At 35.5% G+C, this 23,347-nt stretch overlaps 1 protein-coding gene and 1 long non-coding RNA gene across 3 annotated transcripts; one reads left to right on the top strand and one right to left on the bottom strand.

Annotated features, from left to right (window-relative positions):
• Positions 1-644: 644 nt before the first annotated feature.
• Positions 645-7,895, bottom strand: LOC132624867 (serine/threonine-protein phosphatase 7). Of its 2 annotated transcripts, XM_060339609.1 has the most exons (5): positions 7,198-7,891; positions 5,120-5,614; positions 2,902-3,048; positions 1,176-1,283; positions 645-1,023 (listed from the first exon to the last, which is right to left on the bottom strand). In XM_060339609.1, exons 1-5 carry the CDS (start codon positions 7,726-7,728, stop codon positions 946-948), a joined length of 1,359 nt encoding a protein of 452 aa, XP_060195592.1. In that variant the 5' UTR covers positions 7,729-7,891; the 3' UTR covers positions 645-945. The 2 variants fall into 2 exon arrangements, with proteins under 2 accessions (XP_060195592.1, XP_060195594.1); XM_060339611.1 differs by lacking the exon at positions 1,176-1,283 and having other exon boundaries at positions 7,198-7,895.
• Positions 7,896-17,491: 9,596 nt separating this feature from the next.
• LOC132623886 (uncharacterized) lies at positions 17,492-21,236 on the top strand. The gene is made up of 3 exons (XR_009576461.1): positions 17,492-17,580; positions 18,907-18,981; positions 19,803-21,236. It is a non-coding gene; the product is annotated as an uncharacterized LOC132623886 (long non-coding RNA).
• The last annotated feature ends 2,111 nt before the right edge of the window (positions 21,237-23,347 follow it).

Genomic DNA, 23,347 nt, shown 5'->3' with positions numbered 1-23,347 from the left:
TACCAAGAGAACCCCGCATCTCTTAAGAACATAACAAAGTGAATCTTATACTAGTCCCATCACCCATTGGAAAACAGGCAGCTTAATTTATATGGACCAATCTGCAAGGGAAAAAAGAAGATATAACTAGAACTCTTAACAATACAGTCCTGAAGAGGGTAAAGAATGAGATATCTTCAAAAATCAGTACTTGACGATTTCTCATTTAGATGGTCCAAGACTCCAAGGTAGTGAGGTCCTGGGAGAGTCGTTATTGTTTTATTATAAAAGAAAAGGAATTCAGATCTATGCAGTATTATAGTTCAAGATGTTAGGGCAACAGCCTAGGAGCAGAATAATATACCATGGAAAAATGCTTACCTAGACCTGGTCATTCATCTTCTGCTAGCATCTTTTTTCTCCCTACATTTACATAACGTGCCTATTGGATACTCAATTTCTTGAATATAATCACCAATAATAATCCTAAAGAATAAACCCTTGATATTCAATTGCTTGAATATAATCACCAATAATAATCCTGAAGAATAAACCCTTGACACAGATTATTTCATAGTACAAACTTCTCAATCTCTTTGATATAACACAAAAGAAGGCAGCCAATAGGAGAGTACTCTACTAGAGAAGTCAAGCGGACATTCCACTGAAAGATAAACCTTCTCAAGAGCATATATTATGAAGGAAAAGTCCTCCATGGTAGCAAAACAAGTAGCACTAAAGATAATAGCTATACAAGAAGTAACCAATCTAAATTTTGATACAAAAATGATTGTACATCGGCAACTGCTCTGAGCAAAACCATGATACATATTTCTCTATCAGGCAAGGAAGGTTGGAGGAGAAATAGTTTGGCAGTAATTTTACTTATATCACCTCAAAACCAATATATCAACATGTACAAATATTTTAAGTTTGCAAAAGCCGCTGCACTGATCATGAGAACAACTACGATGTAGCCATAGATGCCAAGTCTAGTTCTTCATCAGAATCAATGCAATCTTCAAAATCATAGAATGGATTTGCCTGTCACAATAATTTACTCAATGTTATTACTAGATTAAACAGCCATGAAAATGCAAGTAATCTCAAAGAAAATTTACTCCTTATTAGCACAAAAAAAAAAAACCCCATAAATTCCAGTTCACGAGAAGATAATAACTCAAATTGTTTTATACCTTTGGTCTTGGAGTAACTGCTTCAAAACTACGAAAAACAGGGATGTCAAAATTAGGAGGTTCCAAAATAATATATGCTCCTTTATTTCGGTACCTATCCTCGGTTGCCTGTAGTTAGAGCACAAACACAAAGATAAGTTTCTCCATTTCATACTTATGGAAATGGCGCTAGAGATGTTTCAAACTTCTTGCATGAGTGCATAAAAGAACAAACATGACAAAACCAAATTGTGATGAGATGGCTAGCTATTCCTGCCATATTGAAAAGATCCACGACTAGGAAAAGTCTCTCGAAGCAATAGAACTAACAGTTCTCAAAGTGGTTTGACAATTCTAACTAACAAGTTACAGGCTTAAATTGATTCAGTAAGTAGGGTATAACACATGACCAGAAACCAGGCTTAATTCCCAAGCTGGATAAATTCCAGTTAGCCCCCTAAAAGAAAACTCACGCCTAAATTAAATCTATTTCAGTAGAACAATAGGCAACAAGCAAAAATTGTAGCACATTCTTAATACTCCTAGAAGTGACAAACTGACAATTGGTTGCGTTAACACCAAAATTAGAGCATGGGCCAGGAAAAAAAAGGGGCCAAGTCCAGAGAGCTCAGCCGGTTATGTTATTGGAGAATTTGTGTATAATATGATGAATGAAGCCCACAGACTACTTCCCGAAATAGGGAGAAACTGACAGTTGATGATCAAGTCATGCAAGGTTTTTACCTAGCAATGGCCCGGTCAATTATCCATTTTCATCCTAGAGCAAATGAATGTCGGCTAAACGTGAGAAAATGCTGGTTAGGCAACATGCAACACGAACATTAAGTAGACCACTCCGACAATATAAATAGAATGTGCGTAGATTTTAGAGATAAAATTGGGATATGTTAGAAAAGCGGTCTTAGGCACAAACAGCTTACCTCGAAAGTACAAATAGAGCACTTCTGTACAAAAAGGATCCGTTCAATCATAATAACATATCAAATTATGGTCATTTCACTACAAGCTTTCTCTACAACTTTCCTGTGCAAGCTTTCTTACAGCTTTCGTAGATATCTTCTCAGAATAATGCTTAGACATACTACAAATACTTTAGGTCTTTTTCTTACAAAAATTCACCACAACTACCACCTGACAATTTTGACTAGTAACACTATTAAAAAGCTTGAGAACCTATAGCCAAGAAGTATAGTTTCCTTCTCAACATTAATTGTCCGAATTTCAATAGGAAATCATCGTTGACCAGTCCCCAAATTTTCTAGCCAAAAGGCTGCATATGAAAGATACGACTATTGAAGAGTGAAGTTCTTTATGCATCTTTGCTAAGTATTGGTTGCCAAAGTAAAACAATTCCTCACAACTCATTCTTACCATTTCTACATCTGGCTGATGCAATCATTGAAAGCACTGGGCCACGGCAATAGAAGATAAATGCTTTTAATATACCATTAATACGCTTATTGTGCACAAATTTCATGAAAAGATATTCAGGATCAACAAAGCTTACAAGCATTCACACAATTTCTATCAACAGTAACATAGTGTAACTTTAAAGAGGCACTACCCTTCTTCAGGACGACTGAAAGTAAACACACCAGACGTTTTCATAAAGGAAAGATGGACAGCATACTCAAGTATAACACAATATACGAACTCAGTGTGGACAAGAGGTGGACCATGTAAGGTGAAAAAGTATGAAGATAGTGAATGGTTAAATTGACGATACCTGAAACTGTGGATAGTCTGGGGCACTAAATACTGTAATCAATTTCCCGGATGCGACATCATGATCTATAGTGTACCCTTGATCCATTCCTTCAAGTCCAGGTCGCTTTTCCCTTGCATCTGGACCTTCATGTGACCTTATAATCAACTGAGGTAGCAACAATTAAAGACCAAAGTGTTAGCAATTTCTTCATAGATAAAAGCTACAACGGAAGATGTCAAGCTCACATAAATACAAGAACCTAAAGCTACATGAATAATGTAAGCATAAAAAGGAGAGATGTGATATAAGAATAATCTCGAACATGCGAACTATTACACTCGAGAGGCCTATGTCTCATAAAACTATCTTTAATCCTTTGCGTTTCTTCACTTTATCCTGGGTCTTTAGGTGGTTAGATGCTTCGTCGACAGATACTTCCAATTAAGATCTCTTACAACTTTTTTCTTTTTTGCTTTTTTTTTTCCAGTTAAATGATTGGACTGCACTTCCAGGAAAAAACGATCCCAGGTAAGAACCAACACTAGCGACCTATTACAGCTACAACGTTCAACAGTGTTATCTCATCCTTATCAAGTGATGCTGCAGCACGATAAAGCTAAATCTGAGTTGGTTTTGCACTTCCAAGTACAAGTTAATTCATCTCCGGAGGTTGTTCAGTATGTATCCCTAGGAAATAATTTCAGATATTAATGTGCACTACTATCTTTACGTACTAGTTTTTAAGGAAACAATAACCAGATCCTTTTCTTACTTAAATGAGTACGGGTAACCACATAATTTTCTAATTCCCAGTATGGTTATGGCTAAAACTCATGCACTTGTTATTGGTTAACACTATTAGCCATGCAACTGGATAGAGAGCAGTGCTCTCCTCAAGAAAAATATGCTACAGCCATCCCCCTTCAGGTTGATAAAAATGAAAAGACATTTTTATTAACATTGAAAAGAGGTGCATCAAATTGACTACTAGATCCAGAAAGGGAACTGATCACAAAAGAGTGAGTCTTTCTCCATGGTTATGAAATCAACTTGATCAAAAAGCAGTCAGAGGAAATGAAAGTGAAGTGAGAGCCCTTCAGTCCACTAACAAGGAGAGTGCACCATATTATATAAAACAGTATGACCTTGTAGTCAAAGTTCGGAACTAATTAAAGAAAAAACTTTACCCTCTGAGTAGGAAGGACGAGCAAGTGCAATAAATCTTATTCGATCCTTAGAGTTGCTTTGATTAGTTATGCTTATCCTTCTCATGGACTCAAAATATGTTAATTAATTAATTTCCATCTGAAAGTACATTGGGTCATTTCCCTTGCCTGATAGTATAGTTTCTATGATCATCTTTAAGGAAGAAATGGTGATGAAATGAACAGACCTCCATGACTATACAGATAAGGTAATGACCCAACATTTGAACTGTCATATGAGAAGAAAATTGATGGATTCAAATATTAAGTGACGTCATTAGTAGAAAACCATGTGTAAGCTTCTCTACTTTTTGGTATACTTCTTATTCCTATATACAGGCCAGTTTTTGCCCTTCTTTTAAGAAATTTTATTATTTTATCACTATAAAAATGGCTACAAGTTACAACAAAGGCGTAACTGAATTGTTATGACTATGGTAAAATACATTAAAGGTTGGATAACAATATGTTTGGTTCCAGAAAAAAAGAAAATAGTTGGTTTCCATTACTTAGGTGAGATATTAATTAGTTTGCCCCCAGTTGTCTAATATGGTTGGAAAAGTTGGAAACTGAGTAAAAGTGATATACTTCCTCCTTTTCTCATTTAGTTTTGGAAGGATTTAAAAAGCTACCATAAGGGGAACCTAAACCTTCCAATTACTCCACATCTTCCTTTACTTCCTTGTATATACGAGAGAAATAACCCTTTTTCTTCCACATTTACTTCCACTCCTCAAACCCCTCTTCTTATACCTCAACCAAACATAGTTTTAAATAAAAGCTATAGAAATCTAATCCAAGAACTACAAACTCAATGATTATATCTGACAAATAGTATGTCCAATCACACCATTCGCACCATATAACCGTCCGAAGAATACATAATATATTGAATAATTTCATTCTGAAACGAACATAAAATGTACTATAAGCTCTGATAAAAGACAACTTCAAAGTAATTTAACAGCAGGGCAATGTCAATAAAAAGAAGAAACGAGCATATACAAAGAAGTACAGTTCAAGCAGTATACCTTTAAATTCAACTTCTTCAAAAAATCTTCTGTACAATCCGGACCCCATAAGAGACCAATTCCTCTTTCTTTATTCGGGGAAAGTCCCTTCTTCATTGAAGGGTCTGACCATAATACATCACCAGGTATCAGATTTGTACCTTCCCAAGGAGGATCAAGGACAGATCTCCTGGCTTTTAATAACTCCTCCATAGAACCAAGAGATAAAGCACTTACATCAGGATTCAAAACTATTTTACGGTTCTTCTTCCCTTTAGCTCTTTTAGCTGGAGTGACAGCAACAGTGCGGAAAATACCTCCATGTGCAGTATAGACATTACCACCGATAATGGAGGCAAGAGGAAGTCCTTCGAAGCATCCTAAACATTTTCTATAGACATGTTTCCCACTGTCCGCATACTTTGCCAGAACTTCCTTTTCAAAACCATAAACAGAAGTACAGTATTTTGACTCGTGATTTCCTCGAAGGAGAAACACCCTATTGGGCATAAGAACCTGAATAAATATACAGTTCCATTGAATATTCACAGTTGTATTTGTCTAATATGTGCTAGAAATTATTTACAGTACATGGAAAACTTGACTTAAAAGTTACAACAAATCAACTATCAAGTTGAAGTTAGGTGCTACAAGCTCACTACTACTTGACGCATATCATCGTATCCCAGCAAGACAAGGCACACGAATGGACCAATATAACCAAGGAAAAATTTTAATTGAGACAGCACTTCAGGAAGATGCAGGGTAATAAAGCCTAACCAAAACTGAATTTGCCTATTCTACAGATTACCATGAATTGATATGGAGCCTGGTACTTTAAAGTTTTGATCAGTATCGCATTTTGCTTCAGCATTTTGTTGATGAACATCCTCCAAAATGTTAAATGATGTTGCCATAGACAAAGTGAGAAAATATCTTTCTAAGATAGAATACCTCCGCAAGATCTACAAACCTAATTCTCCATGCTGAGTTACCACATAAAACTGGTAATTATGATTAACAATTATGTTTAGTGATATAAATTTCATAGATAAACACAGTAAAGTTGTTATCTTATCACTGGAACACAACTCGTGCTACGTAGTACCCGTAATGAATAACTTATCATGGGTAGGCAGCATAATTGATGTTCAACATTACCAAAACTGAATTTCAACCTACATTACCTTAATATTCTAAATAGAAAAGATAGCCAACTCAACCAAACGATCCCTAATTCCATAGAAAATCAGTTAAAGGTTTCGTATTCCTTGTATTAAGAATACAAAATCATCACACGAAACAATGATTTTGCTTCAGCATTTTGTTGCTGAACACCCTCCAAAATGTTAAATGACGTTGCCATAGACAAAGTGAGAAAATATCTCCCTAAGGGAGAATACCTCCGCAAGATGTGATCACATAAAGCTGGTAAATATGATCAACAATTACGTTTGCCAATATAAGTTCCATAGACAAGACACAGTAAAGTTGTTATCTTATCACTGGAACAGAACTCGTGCTACGTAGTACCCGTAATAAAAAACTTTTCATGGGTAGGCAGCATAATTGATACTAAACATTACCAAACTGAATTTCAAACTACATTGCCTTAATATTCTAAATAGAAAGATCAACCGAGTACTTCATCAAAAAAGAAAGATCAACCGAGTAAGTTCTAACTAACTCAACCTAAAGACTAATTCCATAAAAATCAGTTAAAGCTTTCATCTTTCCTTGTATTAAGGCCACAAAATCAGTTAAAGATTTCATCTTTTCTTGTATTAAGGCCACAAAATCACCACAGGAAACAAAGAGTCCAAACAACAATAACAACATACCCATTGAAATCCCACAAAGTGGGGTCTAGAGAGGGTAGAGCGTACGTAGACCTTACCCCTACCTTGGAAGTTAGAGAGGTTGTTTCCGGTAGACCCTCATCATAAGGATAAGCAATTCAAACCAGTACGAAAAAAGAAATAACGGAATCGAAAAAGCCATGGCAAAATACTATTTAAAAAAAAAGGATGATAGAGACAAAAAAAGGAGTCAGTAACACCACAAAAGAATACAAAACCTCAATTAAATTATATTTTTACCTTCCAAGCCAGCAAGAGAAGAAAGGTCTCAAGACCCCAAGCACCTCTATCAACATAATCCCCATTGAACACAAAGAACCGATCATCAGAAGGAAAACCCGCATCTCTCAACAAGAACAACACATCATGCAACTGCCCATGTACATCACCAACAACAACCACCTTCGAATCCGAACCCAACCCTAACCCGCTATCAATACACACACAATTAGGCTCTTTATGCAAGATCTTCGAACCCGTCAATACAAGCTTATCAAAAACAGGTACAGGCAACACAGATGGAAGTTCTTCAGGAGATAGATTCTTAGATGACCAATCAAATGCTAGCATTAGATTGTTAACCCAAGTTAGGGTTAGGGTTCCGTCATCAGGCCATGTAACTGGGATCTGGGGATGAGGTTGTGGTGGTGACGTGGACGGTGATGACGTGGCAGACGTTGATGCTAACGATGCTGATGAGAAAAAGTCGTCTTCGGAGGATTGCGGCGGTGGAGTGGCGGCCGTTGCCGGTGGTTCTGATGCTGATAGCATCTTAACAGGATTTGTGATTTTTTAATTTTTTTTTTTTTTTTTTTCAGTTCTTGGATTTTTTTTTCAGTTCATGGAAGAACTGAGACAAGAATAGAGAAAGAAGTATTGGTGACAGAGTATGTTCATGGGGAAAAGAGATAAAAGCCCAAATGTTGTACTATGCTTGTAGTAATTAATTAGTTGTATTAATTGATGTGTACTGTTGGGGCTGTGTCATTGACACATCAGTTCACTGCTTGATTTGTTTTTACGTGGTCTGCACTCTGCAAATCTATAATGTCTGTGGGATGCAGTCATTAGCTACCTCAACTTTTAATTTGATAAAAATATTAATTTCTAGATAAAAATATATAATTTGATTAAATTATTCCTAATTAAATAGGGATTAGAATTTAATCATATAACATTTAATAGGAGCAAATATGGAAAAACAAAGTTAATTCTTTCTTTATTTGCTAAGTGAACTCTTTTTTTTATCAAAAAAAAAGGCTAAGTGGACTCTTTTTTCTTTTTTTTTTTGCTCGGAGGGCCCTTCTTTTGGGCTGGTCTTTATATTTTGCCCCTCATTTATGTTTTCTTTAATTTTTGCCTCTGCCGCCTGTTTAATGAAAGTTTTTTGACGAAATTACCCTTACCCCATTAAAACTCTTTCTATTTCGTTATTTGCTCTTTTCTTTTCTTTTTTTGCTTCTTCGTTCTTCCTCTGTTTGTGTCTGTCTTATCTGTTCTAAAATTTAGGTACGAATTTAGATCTTTTGCTCGTTTCAATATTTTGTTGTTTGTTGAATTGATATCTTTGTCTTCGTCGTTTTTTATATTTAATTGATCCTTTTTTATTTAAAATTATTTTCTAACGTGTTTTGTTAAAGTGTCTGTATGATTTTTTGAACTTTAGTTTCGTTCCCCATGTTATATCTTGGTTTTTTGAATGTCGTATTATGAATGTCGTAATATGTTTTAGCTGATTTTGATATGCGTTTTGGTTTTCTCTTTGTTGAATCTTTGAAGTTTTGCCTGTGAACAACTGTCTTGTGTTGTTGGTGTTGTTTTTGTTTAATAATCTGGTTTTTGTGAAGCATGTGTTTGTGTGAGGTGGCATATGCCTGTTCCGGCAATTTTTTTTTTTTTTTTTTGAAACTGAATTTATGCCTATTTCGGCATAATTTCGTGATTTAAGTTAGTTTGTATGTGTTTTGATTTTTTGGTGTTTTTTTTGTTAATAATGTTAGTTTTTATGAAAGTTTATATGTTTTCCTGATTATAGGAAAAAAAAATTGGCATTTTTTTAAGTTTGGTGGTAATATTTTGTATGAATGAAGTTATTTTGTATGTTTTTGGTTTTCAATGTGTTGAATATGTTTATTTTTGCCTGTGAACATTAGTTTAAGATTTTTGGTGTTGTCTTTTGTTTAGTAACCTGTGTTTTCATGAAGACTGTGTTTGTCTGAGGCAACATATGCCGGGTCCGGCAGAGTTCTTGTCACGACCCCATTCGCGAGTCGTGGTGACACCTACACTATCCCTCCGAGTAGGCGAACCACATTACTAATAACAAGTTAAATAAGCGGAAAATTAAATAAGAATAAGTTATCAAGTCTTAAATACTTGTCATAACTAGAAATGTCACCACGACCCCTAAAATCTGATCAAAGGGTACAAGAGCGCTAACATAATACGGAATATAAGTCTGAAAATACCCGAAGGCTACATATTGTCTGTCGAATAAAAAAACAGAAATTAATAGAGGAGGTCCTTCAGGGGCCACGGATAACCAAGTAGCTCACCCTGAATGACTGAAAGATGTCACCCTCGTGTATCAGCCACGGGGTGTAGAACTGGAGCCTGGATCGTACTCTGCACTCAACAAAAGTGCAGCAAGAGTAGTATCAATACAACACTAGTACCGGTAAGCATCATAGGTCGACAATGATTAGATAACACATGAAGAAGTTGAAACCAACAAGTAGCACATAGAGCAAACAGGTATGGTCACGTATCATATACAAGTAAAGTGTAAAGGAATCATGAAATCAACCAAGACAGATATAATTCACCAAATTATCAGTCAAATATATGAGTGGATGAATGCAATGCAATAGTCACCTCTCTCACTCCACTCTCGTACACACATGCTAAGGGCAGTGCCTCAAAGCCTTGACCCATGGGGGACCCGCGAAGTCCATTTACCACTCGTGCTCTCCGCAGAAACCTCAGAGGCTATTAATCACTCTCAATCACCGGCAAAGACCTCGGAGTCTCTCTGTCACTCTCCATCTCCGGCAAAGACCTCGGAGTCTCTCAATCACTCACCTCACCAATCATCACAACAATAATATGGAAAGCATGCCATGCATGATATCAGTCTCAACAATATCACCAATATAAATCAACACGTACAAGTCATATTACTGTCCACTGTTCAATTATCAATATTACCGTTCCTTTTTGTGTGATGAGTGAACTAGTATGTGACGGAGATACAAACAAGTGATAATCACAGAAAATAACACATATGGCGACAAGCCCACATAACAGCTGACAACGCCAACCTAATTGGAATCCACCTCCACTTCATGCCCGAAGGCCTATATGCTATCCCCGTCACTTTCTACAACTACATACGATTCTCTAATCAGAGTCTAACTAAAGTAGACCGTAACCTACCTCAATGCCGAACAGGTGCCACGAACTCTCACACCAAAGCTTTTCCCTTCCGAAGTGCTTCCAAATGGACAGTGTCTATCAAATATATAACTTATGTTAATTACAAGTCTGAATCCTAACTTAGGATTTAATTCTCACTTTCCATAACTCAAATACCATGAATTTGGGGGTTTTCACATAATTCAATACACCTAACATTCAATTACAATATCCAATGCAATTCGTCAATTTCAATCTTTATATGTTGCATTAATTAGGAAGAATGCAAACTTAGCTATTCTATTGTAAATAAATTAAACCCGGGGATATTCGGATAATTAAAGAAAAGAAAAAAAAAGAAAAAAAAACTAACGTATCTTGGCAGTAGAGTAAGGAGTGAAATATGAGATAACATTGTTCTGTTACAATAATGAAAAATCACACAATATGACTTGCATCATTTAGTATTAGTGATCAATGATTAGATCATCATATGCCTATTATTACCCCTTAAGTTTATTAATCACACTTTGCACGTTACATGTTGTTCCTGAGCAAACAATACCCCTAGCCAAACACAATTTCTAAAAGTATTTTATTTATCTTAAAATGAAAAGGGACCTAATTGATCTTTTTGGCTAAACAGAAAATTTGTTTTCGTAATAAAGGAGACCCCCTTCCATTTGTCAATTCACTCCCACAAAGTTAAATTAACAGTGGCCATATCTCTGTCTCACAACTCAAGTAGTGGTATTCATCATTTGTGAATAGTCATTAATTTATTTATGTGAAAGGACCAATTGTAAAAGAGAATACCTGCCACTGCAAGGTTTGATTCACGGGGAAAAATGACCCTTCAGTTATTGCCGTCACTTAGATGTTTAGGGATTGTGTTTGGTTTGAGTGAATGAAAGAATAATGCCTTTCTAGTCTATGTACGTGCTATGTTCTCTTCCTTGAAAATGGGCATTGCTTGGGGCCCACTAAACATTCACCTAGTCTAACCTAAAAGTCCACACCTAATTATTAGGAAAAGTGGAGTACAACCCAATGTAAAGTTATTGCTAGTGTAGGATATGTTTAATTTATACTTCTACATGAATTGTCTACATGCATTCAGGTACTACACCTATAAATATTATCAAGGCACACGTAATTATATGAACCCCTAAAATAGTTAAACTCTAAAATTCTGAAATTACTCAAAGATCCACTAAAAAAAAAAAACTATCGGTCTTATTACATAAACTTAATAACTTACTCACTTTACCACTTTTTGTACTTAAATTTTTTTTTTCATTCCGTCAAATACTTTATTTACCAACTTATTCCCTGTATGGGTGCAAATAATATTCCTATGAATAAACTATTCATACTCATTAAATAAATATATTTCAAAAAGTACCGCCAATTCTCGCAAGTCAAGAATACCTTTTAAAACTACGGAAAGAACATTTTAGCGAAAAGAGTCCAAAAGTGCTAAACGAGCAAATGGGTCGTTACATTTCTTGGTTTTTGAAACTGAAGTTATGCCTGTTCCGGCATAACTTCATGAATTAAGTTAATTTATGTGTGTCTTGGTTTTTTGGTGTTATCTTGTTAATAATTTTTGTTTTTATGCAATCTTATGTGTTTTTGGTATTGTTTTGTTAATAATGTTGGCTTTTGCAATCTTATGTGTTTTGGTTCTTTCTTCTATTATGCAGGTATTTGTGTACCAGTCTAGGGGCTGATTTTGTATTATGGTATATGTTAATTATTTTCATTCTCATTTCTGGTTTATTCTTATGTAAATTCTTGGTTTCTATTGACATTAATTTTTCTTTTATAGGAGGAACATCCCTTGGTTAAGTTTGAACACTGGGTTGAAGGAGGTGGCATGTAGATTGGTGATTTTCATTTTCGGAGTTTGATTTTGTCCTTTTTGAGTGTCTCTCAATTGGACTTGTTGAAAAAAGGTGCTTTTGGACAGTTTATGGATTTGGTTGATGTCCACCTGAGTGATAGTATTTTCCATTGCTTGATCTTATCCTAACTTTCATCTAGTAATGATAGTGTGTTAAAGTTTAAGATATTTGATCGCGTGTGTGTATTTGATTCCGAGACTTTCCATCTTATTACTGGTTTGGATTCTTGTGTTGGTGATTTTAGTGTTGTGTCTAGCTGACCAAATAGATTGTTGAGACTTTATTTTCCAAATCAGGATAGAATAAGGTTGTGTGATCTCAAGAGTTTCTTACAGATTAAGTCAAGTAATCGTAGTGGTGGATTTTGGGAAAGATCTAGTGATCCTGTTAGACTTGCTGAGGTCTATATAATGGAGAGGGTTTTGTTGGGTCGTAATGAGAAATGTGTTGTTAAAGGTCATCGAATGAAGATAATTGATGATGACAGTCTTCGAGTGTCTTATCCTTGGGGTTCTCTTAGTTTTAATTGGTTGGTACGGTCGATTCGTGGTTGTGTGAAGACTTTCAAGAGCATGCCATCTACACCTTATATGATTATTGGTTTCCCTTACGCTTTAAAATGTGTGGTTGTTGGAGGTTTTCCCTATCTTTCGAGGGTTTTCAAGTTTTCATAGTCTGAAGTCTCCTCGTATGTTGTCTTGGGGTCCTTCAAAGCAAGTTGATTATAAAGTTATTACTGATAATTTCTTCCATGCTGAAAAAGTATGTGTTTCCTTTTTGTTGATGCTTCTTTTTCCCTCTTGTTATTTTTTGTGTTTTTGTCTAATTGATGTGTTTATATTGTGTTATAGAGATTCAAGAAATTTATTATCCATGCTGTTGTTGTTGGTACGGAACAAGAGATGCTGGATTATCCAGTTGCACTTAAATTTTCTGATGATTCAGGCTCTTGTTCTTCCAGTGCGGTTTTTCCATCTCAACTTACTTCTCAGATAGTTGATGTAAGTTGTAGTTTGCCTTTTGTGTTTTTGGTTGTTTAACTGAATTCTGAGTTAGAGGCCTTCTGGTAGAGTATTTTAGTAGGAGACATTTTTGTAGTATTCTCTGTTTTGGTTATGGAAATGAAAGTTTATGCCCCTTGAGGCATACTTTTTGGTTTTGCAAACTTAGAATCTGCCCCTTGCGACATACATTTCTCCTTTCATATTTCAGTTCTGCCCCTACCGGCATACTGTTCTCATTTTGAGACTTAGTTTAGTAGGTAACACATTTTGCAGTCTTCTTTGTTTTGGTTATGGAAATGAAAGTTTATGCTCCTTGAGGCATACTTTTTGGTTTTGCAAACTTAAAATCTGCCCCTTCCGGCATACATTTCTCCTTTCATATTTCAATTCTGCCCCTACCGGCATACTGTTTTCATTTTCAGACTTATTTTAGTAGGTAACACATTTTAGCAGTCTTCTCTATTTTGGTTTTGGAAATGAAAGTTTATGCCCCTTGAGGCATACTTTTTGGTTTTGCAAACTTAAAATCTGCCCCTTCCGGCGTACATTTCTCCTTTCATATTTCAATTCTGCCCCTACCGGCATACTGTTTTCATTTTTAGACTTCACTTCTGCCAGGTCCAGCGTACTTGTTCAACATTAATTTAATGGCATCAAAGTAATGTGTTGTTTTATTGATCTGTTATACAGGGTGTTTTGTCTAGTGTGAAGAAGCAACTTGATGATGAACGATCTACAATTGTCAATCAAGTAAAGGTATGACTTTTTATTTTTTTATTTTTGAGTTTGTTAATATGATATGTATACTTTGCATGTCGCATTCGTTGTTTTGGTTTATTCTCATTTTCTTTTCTTCTTTGTTTAAATTTTTTTTCCTTGTTTTGTAGTCTTTGGATAGCCGTTTCGAAGAATTGGATAAAAAATTTGTTGGTGCGATTAATGCTGTGGATAGCTTAGTTCGTGTACATGATGAAACAAAGTCATGTGTAGGAGCTTCTGAAAGTGCTAAAAGAACTTGTTTAGAAAGTAGACTTGACAGTTTGGAAAGTAAATTTGATTATGTGATGCATTGTGTTGAAAGTTTAGTTCGACTGCATAGTGAAAACAAATCTTGTAAAGCTTGTGCATCTGGAAAAAGATAACCTGATTTGGGTTATTCAGTGAATGATGAGGTGAAGTTAGATGCACATCTTGGAAAAGATTTGCAGGAACGTATGGAGAATATGCTTTGTAAAGCAAGGTCTACGAAAAATGTGACCTCTCCCATGCTCGACATACTCTGTGATGCTGCTATTTCTTCATCAAATAAATTGTCTGATAAAACTCAAACTCTTTCTCAGTTTGAAAAGGAATTTGTGAAAGAAAATGAAGACCGCGCAAAAAAAGAAGCACTTAAAGAAGTTGCTGCAATTAATGATGCTTTTCAATGCAGAGATTATGTGTTTTCTTCTAATGAAGCATCACAAAATGTAAATGAAGTAGCAGCTGTTGTTGAAGATTGTAGAAAACGTCCGAGATGCGAAGATGGAAACAAAGAAGATGATGGTTATCCTAATTGGTGTTTGCTTGCACCGAGCACTACTCCAGTTGAGAAACAGTTGAGTTCTGGGACTGATATATACTGTACTGCAGAAGAGTTAGGAAAGTGAATTGATTTTTTTGTTGTTATTTAAGGCAAGTGTTATGTTATTATGTTTTCACCTTTTTCGAATGATGTATATGTAAATTGGTTTTTCATTTCTGTACATATAATGAAGCTTCACTTTTTCAAACTGTACTTTATTGTAGTCTGCCTTAACCGGCATACTTTTGTCATTTGTAAACAGAAGTTCTGCCCCTTCCGGCATACTTCTAAGATGGGAGTAACTTTTTTCCTAAAAATAAAAAAGATAATTAAAAAGTGACTCTTGTTCCAAAACATCTCTAATAAGTGCTACAGTTACTTCCAATTAATGTATTAATTATTTTGTATATATATATAACAAAATAATTAATACATTAATTGGAAGTAACTGTAGCACTTATTAGAGATGTTTATATATATATATATATATATATATGAAGAAAAGCTGAAAAATTCTTTGTATTTTTGTCAATAGTTCCAACAGTTACTCCAATTCAAATTTCACTAACTGTTTTTGGTTTAAAAAAAAAAACTGCAAAATTTGTTGTATCCTGATCCAATTAAAATCCAAAGAACTTAATATGCAAAAGTCAAGTCAAGTGAGCTTGCCGCCTCCGGCATACCTTTGCCCGTTGTGAACAGAAGTTATGCCCCTTCCGGCATACTTCTACATTGGTAGTAACAGTTTTTTTTCTAGAAATAAAAAATATAATGAAAAAGTGACTCTTATTCCGAATATCTGTAATAAGTAGTGCTACAGTTACTTCCAATAGAAAATGTATTAATTCTTTTGTTTTAAAAAAAAAAAACTGAAAAACTCTTTGTATTTTTGTCAATAATTGCAACAGTTACTTCAATTCAAATTTCACTAACTGTTTTGGTTTTTTTTTTTTTAAGAAAAAAACTGAAAAACTCCTTGTATCCTCATTCAATTGAAATCCAATCATTTCAACAGTTATTCCAATTTAAAATCAACTAATTTGAACTTCTATATAAAGCCACACAGTTATGCCCACAACAACAAACTTTTATTCTTAGCACACTTACATTATGCCTCGTTCGGCATAACTTTTGTCACGTGGTTAGCATGTTTGCAGTTTTAATTTTTTTTTGTTCAATATATATTTGCCCGCTCTTCCTGTATTTTACTTTTTCTTTTCAATTGTTCATTATAAAGCTGAAGAAGGCAGTTGCTTTGTCACGTTTCTTATATCATCTTTATCAATTTTTTGATTGATTTCTCTTAGTAGGGTTTCAATTTTATCTGTATGTTATTAGTTACTATGTTATTACTTATAGATAAGTTATTTCCTTCAATTGTTTGTGTCTGTATTTTATTTGAATAGGGTTTTCTGTTTATTTTTTCTTTTTATTCTTTTACCTTTTTTCGTAATGCATTGTGTTAATGTATTTTTTGGTAATGTTTTCTATGTGTTTTTTTTCCCTTTTTTTTCCTGATTGTATTTTATGCTTTGTTTATGTTAGTGTGCTAAATCATGAGACGTCAATTTGGACAAGATGCTAACTATTATATTCCTCCAGAAGAGTGGACAGACACACGCATCAGTGATGTATGGCGAGGGGACGAAAAGTTTGTTAAATTTGTTGATAAATTTCTTACAAAAGAACAATTGATAATTTTGAAGAATCGTCCTTTTGGGAAATTTATGGAATTGCATAATATAAAAATGTCGAGTATCTTGGTGAATTTTCTGTTGTTGTCGGAAGTTCACTGTTCTGAAACCAATGAAATGCATTTTAATATACAAGATAAACTTGTGACATTTACAGACCAATCATTTAAGAGAGTCACTGGGTTATCGATTACTGAACCTCCTAGATCTTTCTATGATAAATATAACAAAACCAATGGCAGTTGTCTTTTGAGAAGATATTTTGGTGTTGAAGATGGTAAAAGGAATTTGGAAATGACAGTTTTGAAGAATGTGATTAGTGCTGAAAATGTAGTTTTTAAAGATGACATTGATGCGGTGATGCTAGCAGAGGTATATATTCTTGGTTCAATGACCATCGCAGACAATATGTTGAAATTGTTGGCGATTGTCGTGAACGTCTGATGTTGTCATATGTCAGTAATAAATCTCCACAATTCAATGATGTCAAGAAATTGTTTGTATCCGAAGAGTACACGAGAAAGGTAATGGTGTGTATTGCCCTTTACTTTTCGTGTAAACTTTTAATGTGGTTTTGTAACGACCCGTTTGGTCGTTTAACACTTTTGAACTCATTTTCGCTAAAATACCTTTTTTATAGTTTTAAAGGGAATTCTTGACTTGCGGGAATTTGTGGCACGGTGATTTAATTGGCGATTTTTTTTTTTAAAATGGATTTATTTAATATGTGTGAATAGTTTATTTATAAGAATATGAGTTTCACACATATAAGGTATAAGTTGATAAATATAGTATTTGGCGAAGTGGATAATTTTTAAATAAAATAAAGTGGTTAATTGAATAAGTGAAATAGGGAGGCTATTGTGGTAAAGAAGTGGGCCAAGCCCATTACCTATTTTGGCTGAAACCACGTGTAGTGGTTGTGGGGATAAAAATATTAGGGTAAATGAGCTTTGACTCTTAAAGAAAAATAAACAAAGGGGCTGCTCAAGAGGTTTGGCGTACGACACAGTGATTAATTCACTGGTTTTAAGCTTCAGGTAAGAACTTAATTAAAGCTCTGTATTTGGATATTTTGATTTCTCAAGTTTCAGTAGATGGGGTAGTTGGTTATATACCTACACATTAACTTATATTATATTATTTTGGGAGAATGAAATCAAGTCCTATTGTCTTTTGCACGAACAGTGGCATTTGGCTATTTTGAGAAAGGTGACAAGACTAGTGGTGGTTAGCAATCAATATAACACTTTACCCAACGTAACACAAATGACAAAGAAATGACTCTAGTACCAAGTTTCTCTGATTTATTGCAATTACGTGGGCCATTTGTAGAATTAAAAATAATTCTAGGAGAGATAGAATTTCTCAATACTTAATTAGATATCTCATGTTTAAATTTTGAAAATATGTTTTATTATATTATAAAAGAGTGATTTTTCCTTCACTGATTACAACTTCAATTTTGGCATATTGAGTCTATTAAAGTCAAAAGCAATTCTTGAGTTTCAACCTTATTTACTAAGCCACAGAGCTCTTTTTGTTTTCTTTTCTTTTAGAGTTATCTTTTATGTCCTTGTAATTGTTTCTCTATTTTACTTTAGTTTGTGTATGTAGCAAATTATCCATTTCCACTGTAGGTCCTAGTTTGCTAAGTGAGTATACTGTTTGGAGGAAGTCATTATTTTTACTAATAATAGTACAAGGAAAAAAATAAAAATAATACTAAGTATACTTAATAGGTTATTAAATGAAAACATGATCATATATAGATTAGATTAAACCAAGAAATTGGTTTGGTTACTGATTCATATATATATATATACATATACATGGCCAATTTGGGGAAAACATGATGAACCAATTGCCTCTGAGAACTTTTCTGCAATTAATCACAAACAAAAAGAGAATAAGTTAATAAGGAATTTTCCAGTGGAAAGTACAAAGTGAGAAAGCTAATGTACTTGATCAGACGTAGCTGCTAGCTAGTGGATGCTCCTTGCAAGTTGTGCATAAGAAACTGGCTGTACAAAAAAATCAAGCAAATGGAATCAGGAACACTAAAGATCAGAGATATTCGAACAACATTTGGTCAAAGAGAAAATGTCCCATTGCCTTCAAAATACATACATACATATATATATATATATATATATATATATATAATGCATCAGAGGTGGTTGACTTTGCAATTGAAGTTTTATTCTTTTTGTTAATTTTATATATTGTGTAGATGTAATGGAATATTGAGCGTATTGGATTATATGAAAACCTTCAAATCCATGGTATTTGAGTTGTGGAAAGTGAGAATTAAATCCTAAGTTAAGATTTAGACTCATAATTAACGTAAGTTATATATTTGATAGACACTGTCCGTTTGGAAGCACTTCGGAAGGGAAAAGCTTTGGTGTGAGAGTTCGTGGCACCTGTTCGGCATTGAGGTAGGTTACGGTCTACTTTAGTTAGACTCTGATTAGAGAATCGTATGTAGTTGTAGAAAGTGACGGGGATAGCATGATAGGCCTTCGGGCATGAAGTGGAGGTGAATACCAATTAGGTTGGTTTTGTCAGCTGTTATGTGGGCTTGTCGCCAAATGTGTTATTTCTGTGATTATCACTTGTTTGTATCTCCGTCACATACTAGTTCACTCATCACATGAAAATGAATGATAATATTGATAATTGAACAGTGGACAGTAATATGACTTGTACTTGTTGATTTATATTGGTGATATTGTTGAGACTGATATCATGCATGGCATGCTTTCCATATTATTGTTGTGATGATTGGTGAGGTGAGTGATTGAGAGACTCCGAGGTCCTTGCCGGAGATGGAGAGTGACAGAGAGACTCCGAGGTCTTTGCCGGAGATTGAGAGTGATTAATAGCCTCCGAGGTTTCTGCCGGAGAGCACGAGTGGTACATGGACTTCGCGGGTCCCCCATGGGTCATGGCTTCGAGGCACTGCCCTTAGCATGTGTGTACGAGAGTGGAGTGAGAGAGGTGACTATTGTATTGCATTGCATTGCATTCATCCACTCATATATTTGACTGATCATTTGGTGAATTATATCTGTCTTGGTTGATTTCATGATTCTTCTACATTTTACTTGTATATAATACGTGACCATACCTGTTTGCTCTATATGCTACTTGTTGGTTTCAACTTCTTCATGCGTTATCTAATCATTGTCGGCCTATGATGCTTACCGGTACAAGTGTTGTACTGATACTACTCTTGCTGCACTTTTGTTGAGTGCAGAGTACGATCCAGGTTCCAGTTCTACACCCCGTGGCTGATACGCGATGGTGACATCTTTCAGTCATTCAGGGTGAGCTACTTGGTCATCCATGGCCCCTGAAGGACCTCATCTATTTATTTCTGTTTTTGTATTTGACAGACAATATGTAGCCTTCGGGTATTTTCAGACTTCTATTCCGTACTATGTTAGCGCTCTTGTACCCTTTGACCAGGTTTTGGGGTTGTCGTGACATTTCTAGTTATGATAAGTATTTAAGACTTGATATCTTGTTCTTATTTAATTTTCCGCTTATTTAACTTGTTATTAGTAATGTGGTTCGCCTACTCGGAGGGATAGTAGGTGCCACCACGACTCGCGAATTTGGGTCGTGACAAGTTTTTCTTTTTCTGTTTTGATGTCATTATTTATTTTATTGTTGTATGGATTTTATTTCAATAGCGAGGTAAATGGGTGGTTGATGAATCTTCGGACAATTCAAGTGATGATGGAAGCGAATCTGAAGATGCCAATATTGCTGGCAAAACCACTGAAAGCTCTTCTATAGAGCATCGCATTGAGGTATTTTTCATGGGTCCTCTCTGTTTTTGCTCTTAAATTTTTGTTCTTTTTTTTTTTTTGAGTTTAACACTTTGCTATATTTGTTTATTTTCACAGTTCCTGGAAAATGTTTGTGATGTTAAATTGGATAGGATTTTGAATAATCAACAGCAGGAGAAGGCCCGGATGGATCAGCTGATTTCTGCTCTGCAAAAAATAGGGTTAAATTTTGAATCCCAAACTGCTTTTGATGCTGAAAATGTTCGTTGACATGTTGATTCTCCTCGTCAAGTTGAAAAGGGTAGGCGCAAGAGCACAAGATCTGTTCGTAAAAGTGTTGCTGCTAAAAGGAAAACTAAACAAGCCAGGTCTCGTAAAAATGTTGAGCAATCTTCCGTTGGGCAACGAAGAAGATCGGTGCAGTTTCATGTTAGTGAAGATATTGCTGATATTGAATAGGCATTTTGGGATGCTGAAACTACCACCGGAGACGAGGGGGCAACTCGTTTGGTGTTGATTTGTCTAATGTTGAGGCTGAAAGTAATCAAGAAATTCAGATGGAAGATGTGCAAGCCGTTTCTACTGAAAGAGCCGTTGATGAGATAGAGTTGGGAGGCAAAATCCGATTTTACAAGAGAAGAAAATTCCCAAAACATTACAAGATGCAGATGTTTCTCCTAATCCATGGCTTCCGGATGGTCCTCAATCTACAAATGTGGCAGCTGATAGGGACAAGGCATTTGAAGATGTTTTTGGAGAAGGCCAAGCAAAAGTGACATGTCCTATGGAGACAGATGTTGAACAAGTTGAATCTTTAAATGCAACTGAAAATGTTGAGGCTGAATTGCCTTCGGTAAATTTACATTTATACTTTGTTGTTTTCTAAACCTAAGTTGCCTGACACACTTTTCTGGGAGTTGACACTTTGTGTGCTCTTTTTCTTTTTGCTTATGCAAATGATAGTTTTGCCCCTCCTGGCATAATCCCCCCCTTTTATTGCAAACTCATGTTCTGCCTACTCCGGCATATTACCTTTTTTGCAAAGTTATATTTCTGACTACACTGGCATACTTTTACTTTTTGAAACTTAGCTCTTGCCCCTTCCGGCATACTTTCACATTTTATTGCAAACTCATGTTCTGCCTCCTCCGACATACTCATCTCTTTTGGAAAGTTATTTTCTGCCCACTCCGGCACACTTTTACTTTTTTGAAATTTAAATCTTGCCCCTTCCGGCACACTTTTCCCTTTTTCAAGCATAAGGTTTGCCCCTTCCGGCATATTGTTCAAAACTTGTTCATAAATTTTCCTTTTTGGGAACCTAACTTCTGCCTGTTTTGACATAATTTTCAATCTTTTACCACTTGCAGAATTTGTTAATTTTTTATGTTAATATTTTTTCTTCGATCGATGGAAGTTGTGTTTCTTAATTTTTTACTTTATGTAGGTTGTTGTGGAGGAACAATTGGGCAGTGAAGAGTTTCGTGACGCCAATCGCATAGAATCCAACGTATCTCCACCGAAAGGACATATGCCTGAAAATCTAGAGCAAACTCAAGATGATGCTGCGGTGGTTGCTGATCATCTCGAATGAGATTTATCTCCTGCCAGAGATGATAGGACAGAAGAAGGTGATACGTTGGTGTCGCCTCATGATGATGAATCCATTGTATCTCAAGCTGAAGGAAATGCAACCGAAAATGTTGAGACTGAATTGCCTTCGGTAAATTTACATTTATACTTTGTTGTTTTCTAAACCTAAGTTGCCTGGCACACTTTTCTGGTAGTTGACACTTTGTGTGCTCTTTTTTGTTTTGCTTATGCAAATGATAGTTTTTCCCCTCCTGGCATAATCCCCCCTTTTATTGCAAACTCATGTTCTGCCTACTCCGGCATACTACCTTTTTCGCAAAGTTATATTTCTGCGTACACTGACATACTTTTACTTTTTGAAACTTAGCTCTTGTCCCTTCCGGCATACTTTCACATTTTATATGCAAACTCGTGTTCTGCCTCCTCCGGCATACTCATCTCTTTTGGAAAGTTATTTTCTGCCCACTCCGGCATACTTTTACTTTTTGAAACTTAAATCTTGCCCCTTCCGGCATACTTTTCCCCTTTTCAAGCATAAGGTTTGCCCCTTCCGGCATATTGTTCAAAACTTGTTCATAAATTTTTCTTTTTGTGAACCTAACGTCTGCTTGTTTTGACATAATTTTCAATCTTTTACCACTTGCAGAATTTGTTATTTTTTTATTTTAATATTTTTGCTTCGATGATGGATGTTGTGTTTCTTAATTTTTTACTTTATGTAGGTTGTTGTGGAGGAACAATTGGGCGGTGAATAGTTTCGTGACGCTAATCGTGAAGAATCAAACGTATCTCCACCGAAAGGACATATGCCTGAAAATCTTGAGCAAACAACACTTGAAAATCTTGAGCATATAAGACGTGAAACACCTGAAGCTCACGTTTCTAACGAGGGTGATGAACGCGCTGTTGTTCCTCATATTGGTGTTATACCCGAGCCTATTAAAGCGGTTGAGCCATTGAGGAGCGAACCAGCCAATGCAGACCCGGTTCAAGTCAGTACTCCAAGGGAGTCTGCAGTTCATAAGACACAAACTCAAGATGATGCTGCGGTGGTTGCTGATCATCTCGAACGAGATTTATCTCCTGCCAGAGATGATAGGACAGAAGAAGGTGATACGTTGGTGTCGCCTCATGATGATGAATCCATTGTATCTCAAGCTGAAGGAAATGCAACCGAAAATGTTGAGGCTGAATTTCCTTCGGTAAATTTACATTTATACTTTATTGTTTTCTAAACCTAAGTTTCCTGGCACAATTTTCTGGTAGTTGACACTTTGTGTGCTTTTTTTTGTTTTTCTTATGCAAATGATAGTTTTTCCCCTCCTGGCATAATCCCCCCTTTTAGTGCAAACTCATGTTCTGCCTACTCCGGCATACTACCTTTTTCGCAAAGTTATATTTCTGCGTACACTGG

Source organism: Lycium barbarum, chromosome 12 (assembly GCF_019175385.1).
Source record: "Lycium barbarum isolate Lr01 chromosome 12, ASM1917538v2, whole genome shotgun sequence".
Classification (NCBI taxonomy): Eukaryota; Viridiplantae; Streptophyta; class Magnoliopsida; order Solanales; family Solanaceae; genus Lycium; species Lycium barbarum.
This window is presented reverse-complemented; position numbering and strand designations above follow the sequence as displayed.

Bases quoted from the DNA above. Each gene is read 5' to 3' on its own strand.
- LOC132624867 (XM_060339609.1), bottom strand. From the start codon at position 7,728: ATGCTATCAGCATCAGAACCACCGGCAACGGCCGCCACTCCACCGCCG. The intron at 5,615-7,197 runs GTAAAAATATAA...ATATTTATTCAG, and splicing joins TTCTCTTGCTGGCTTGGAAG to GTTCTTATGCCCAATAGGGT. The intron at 1,284-2,901 runs GTATCGTCAATT...CTCTAACTACAG, and splicing joins CAGACTATCCACAGTTTCAG to GCAACCGAGGATAGGTACCG.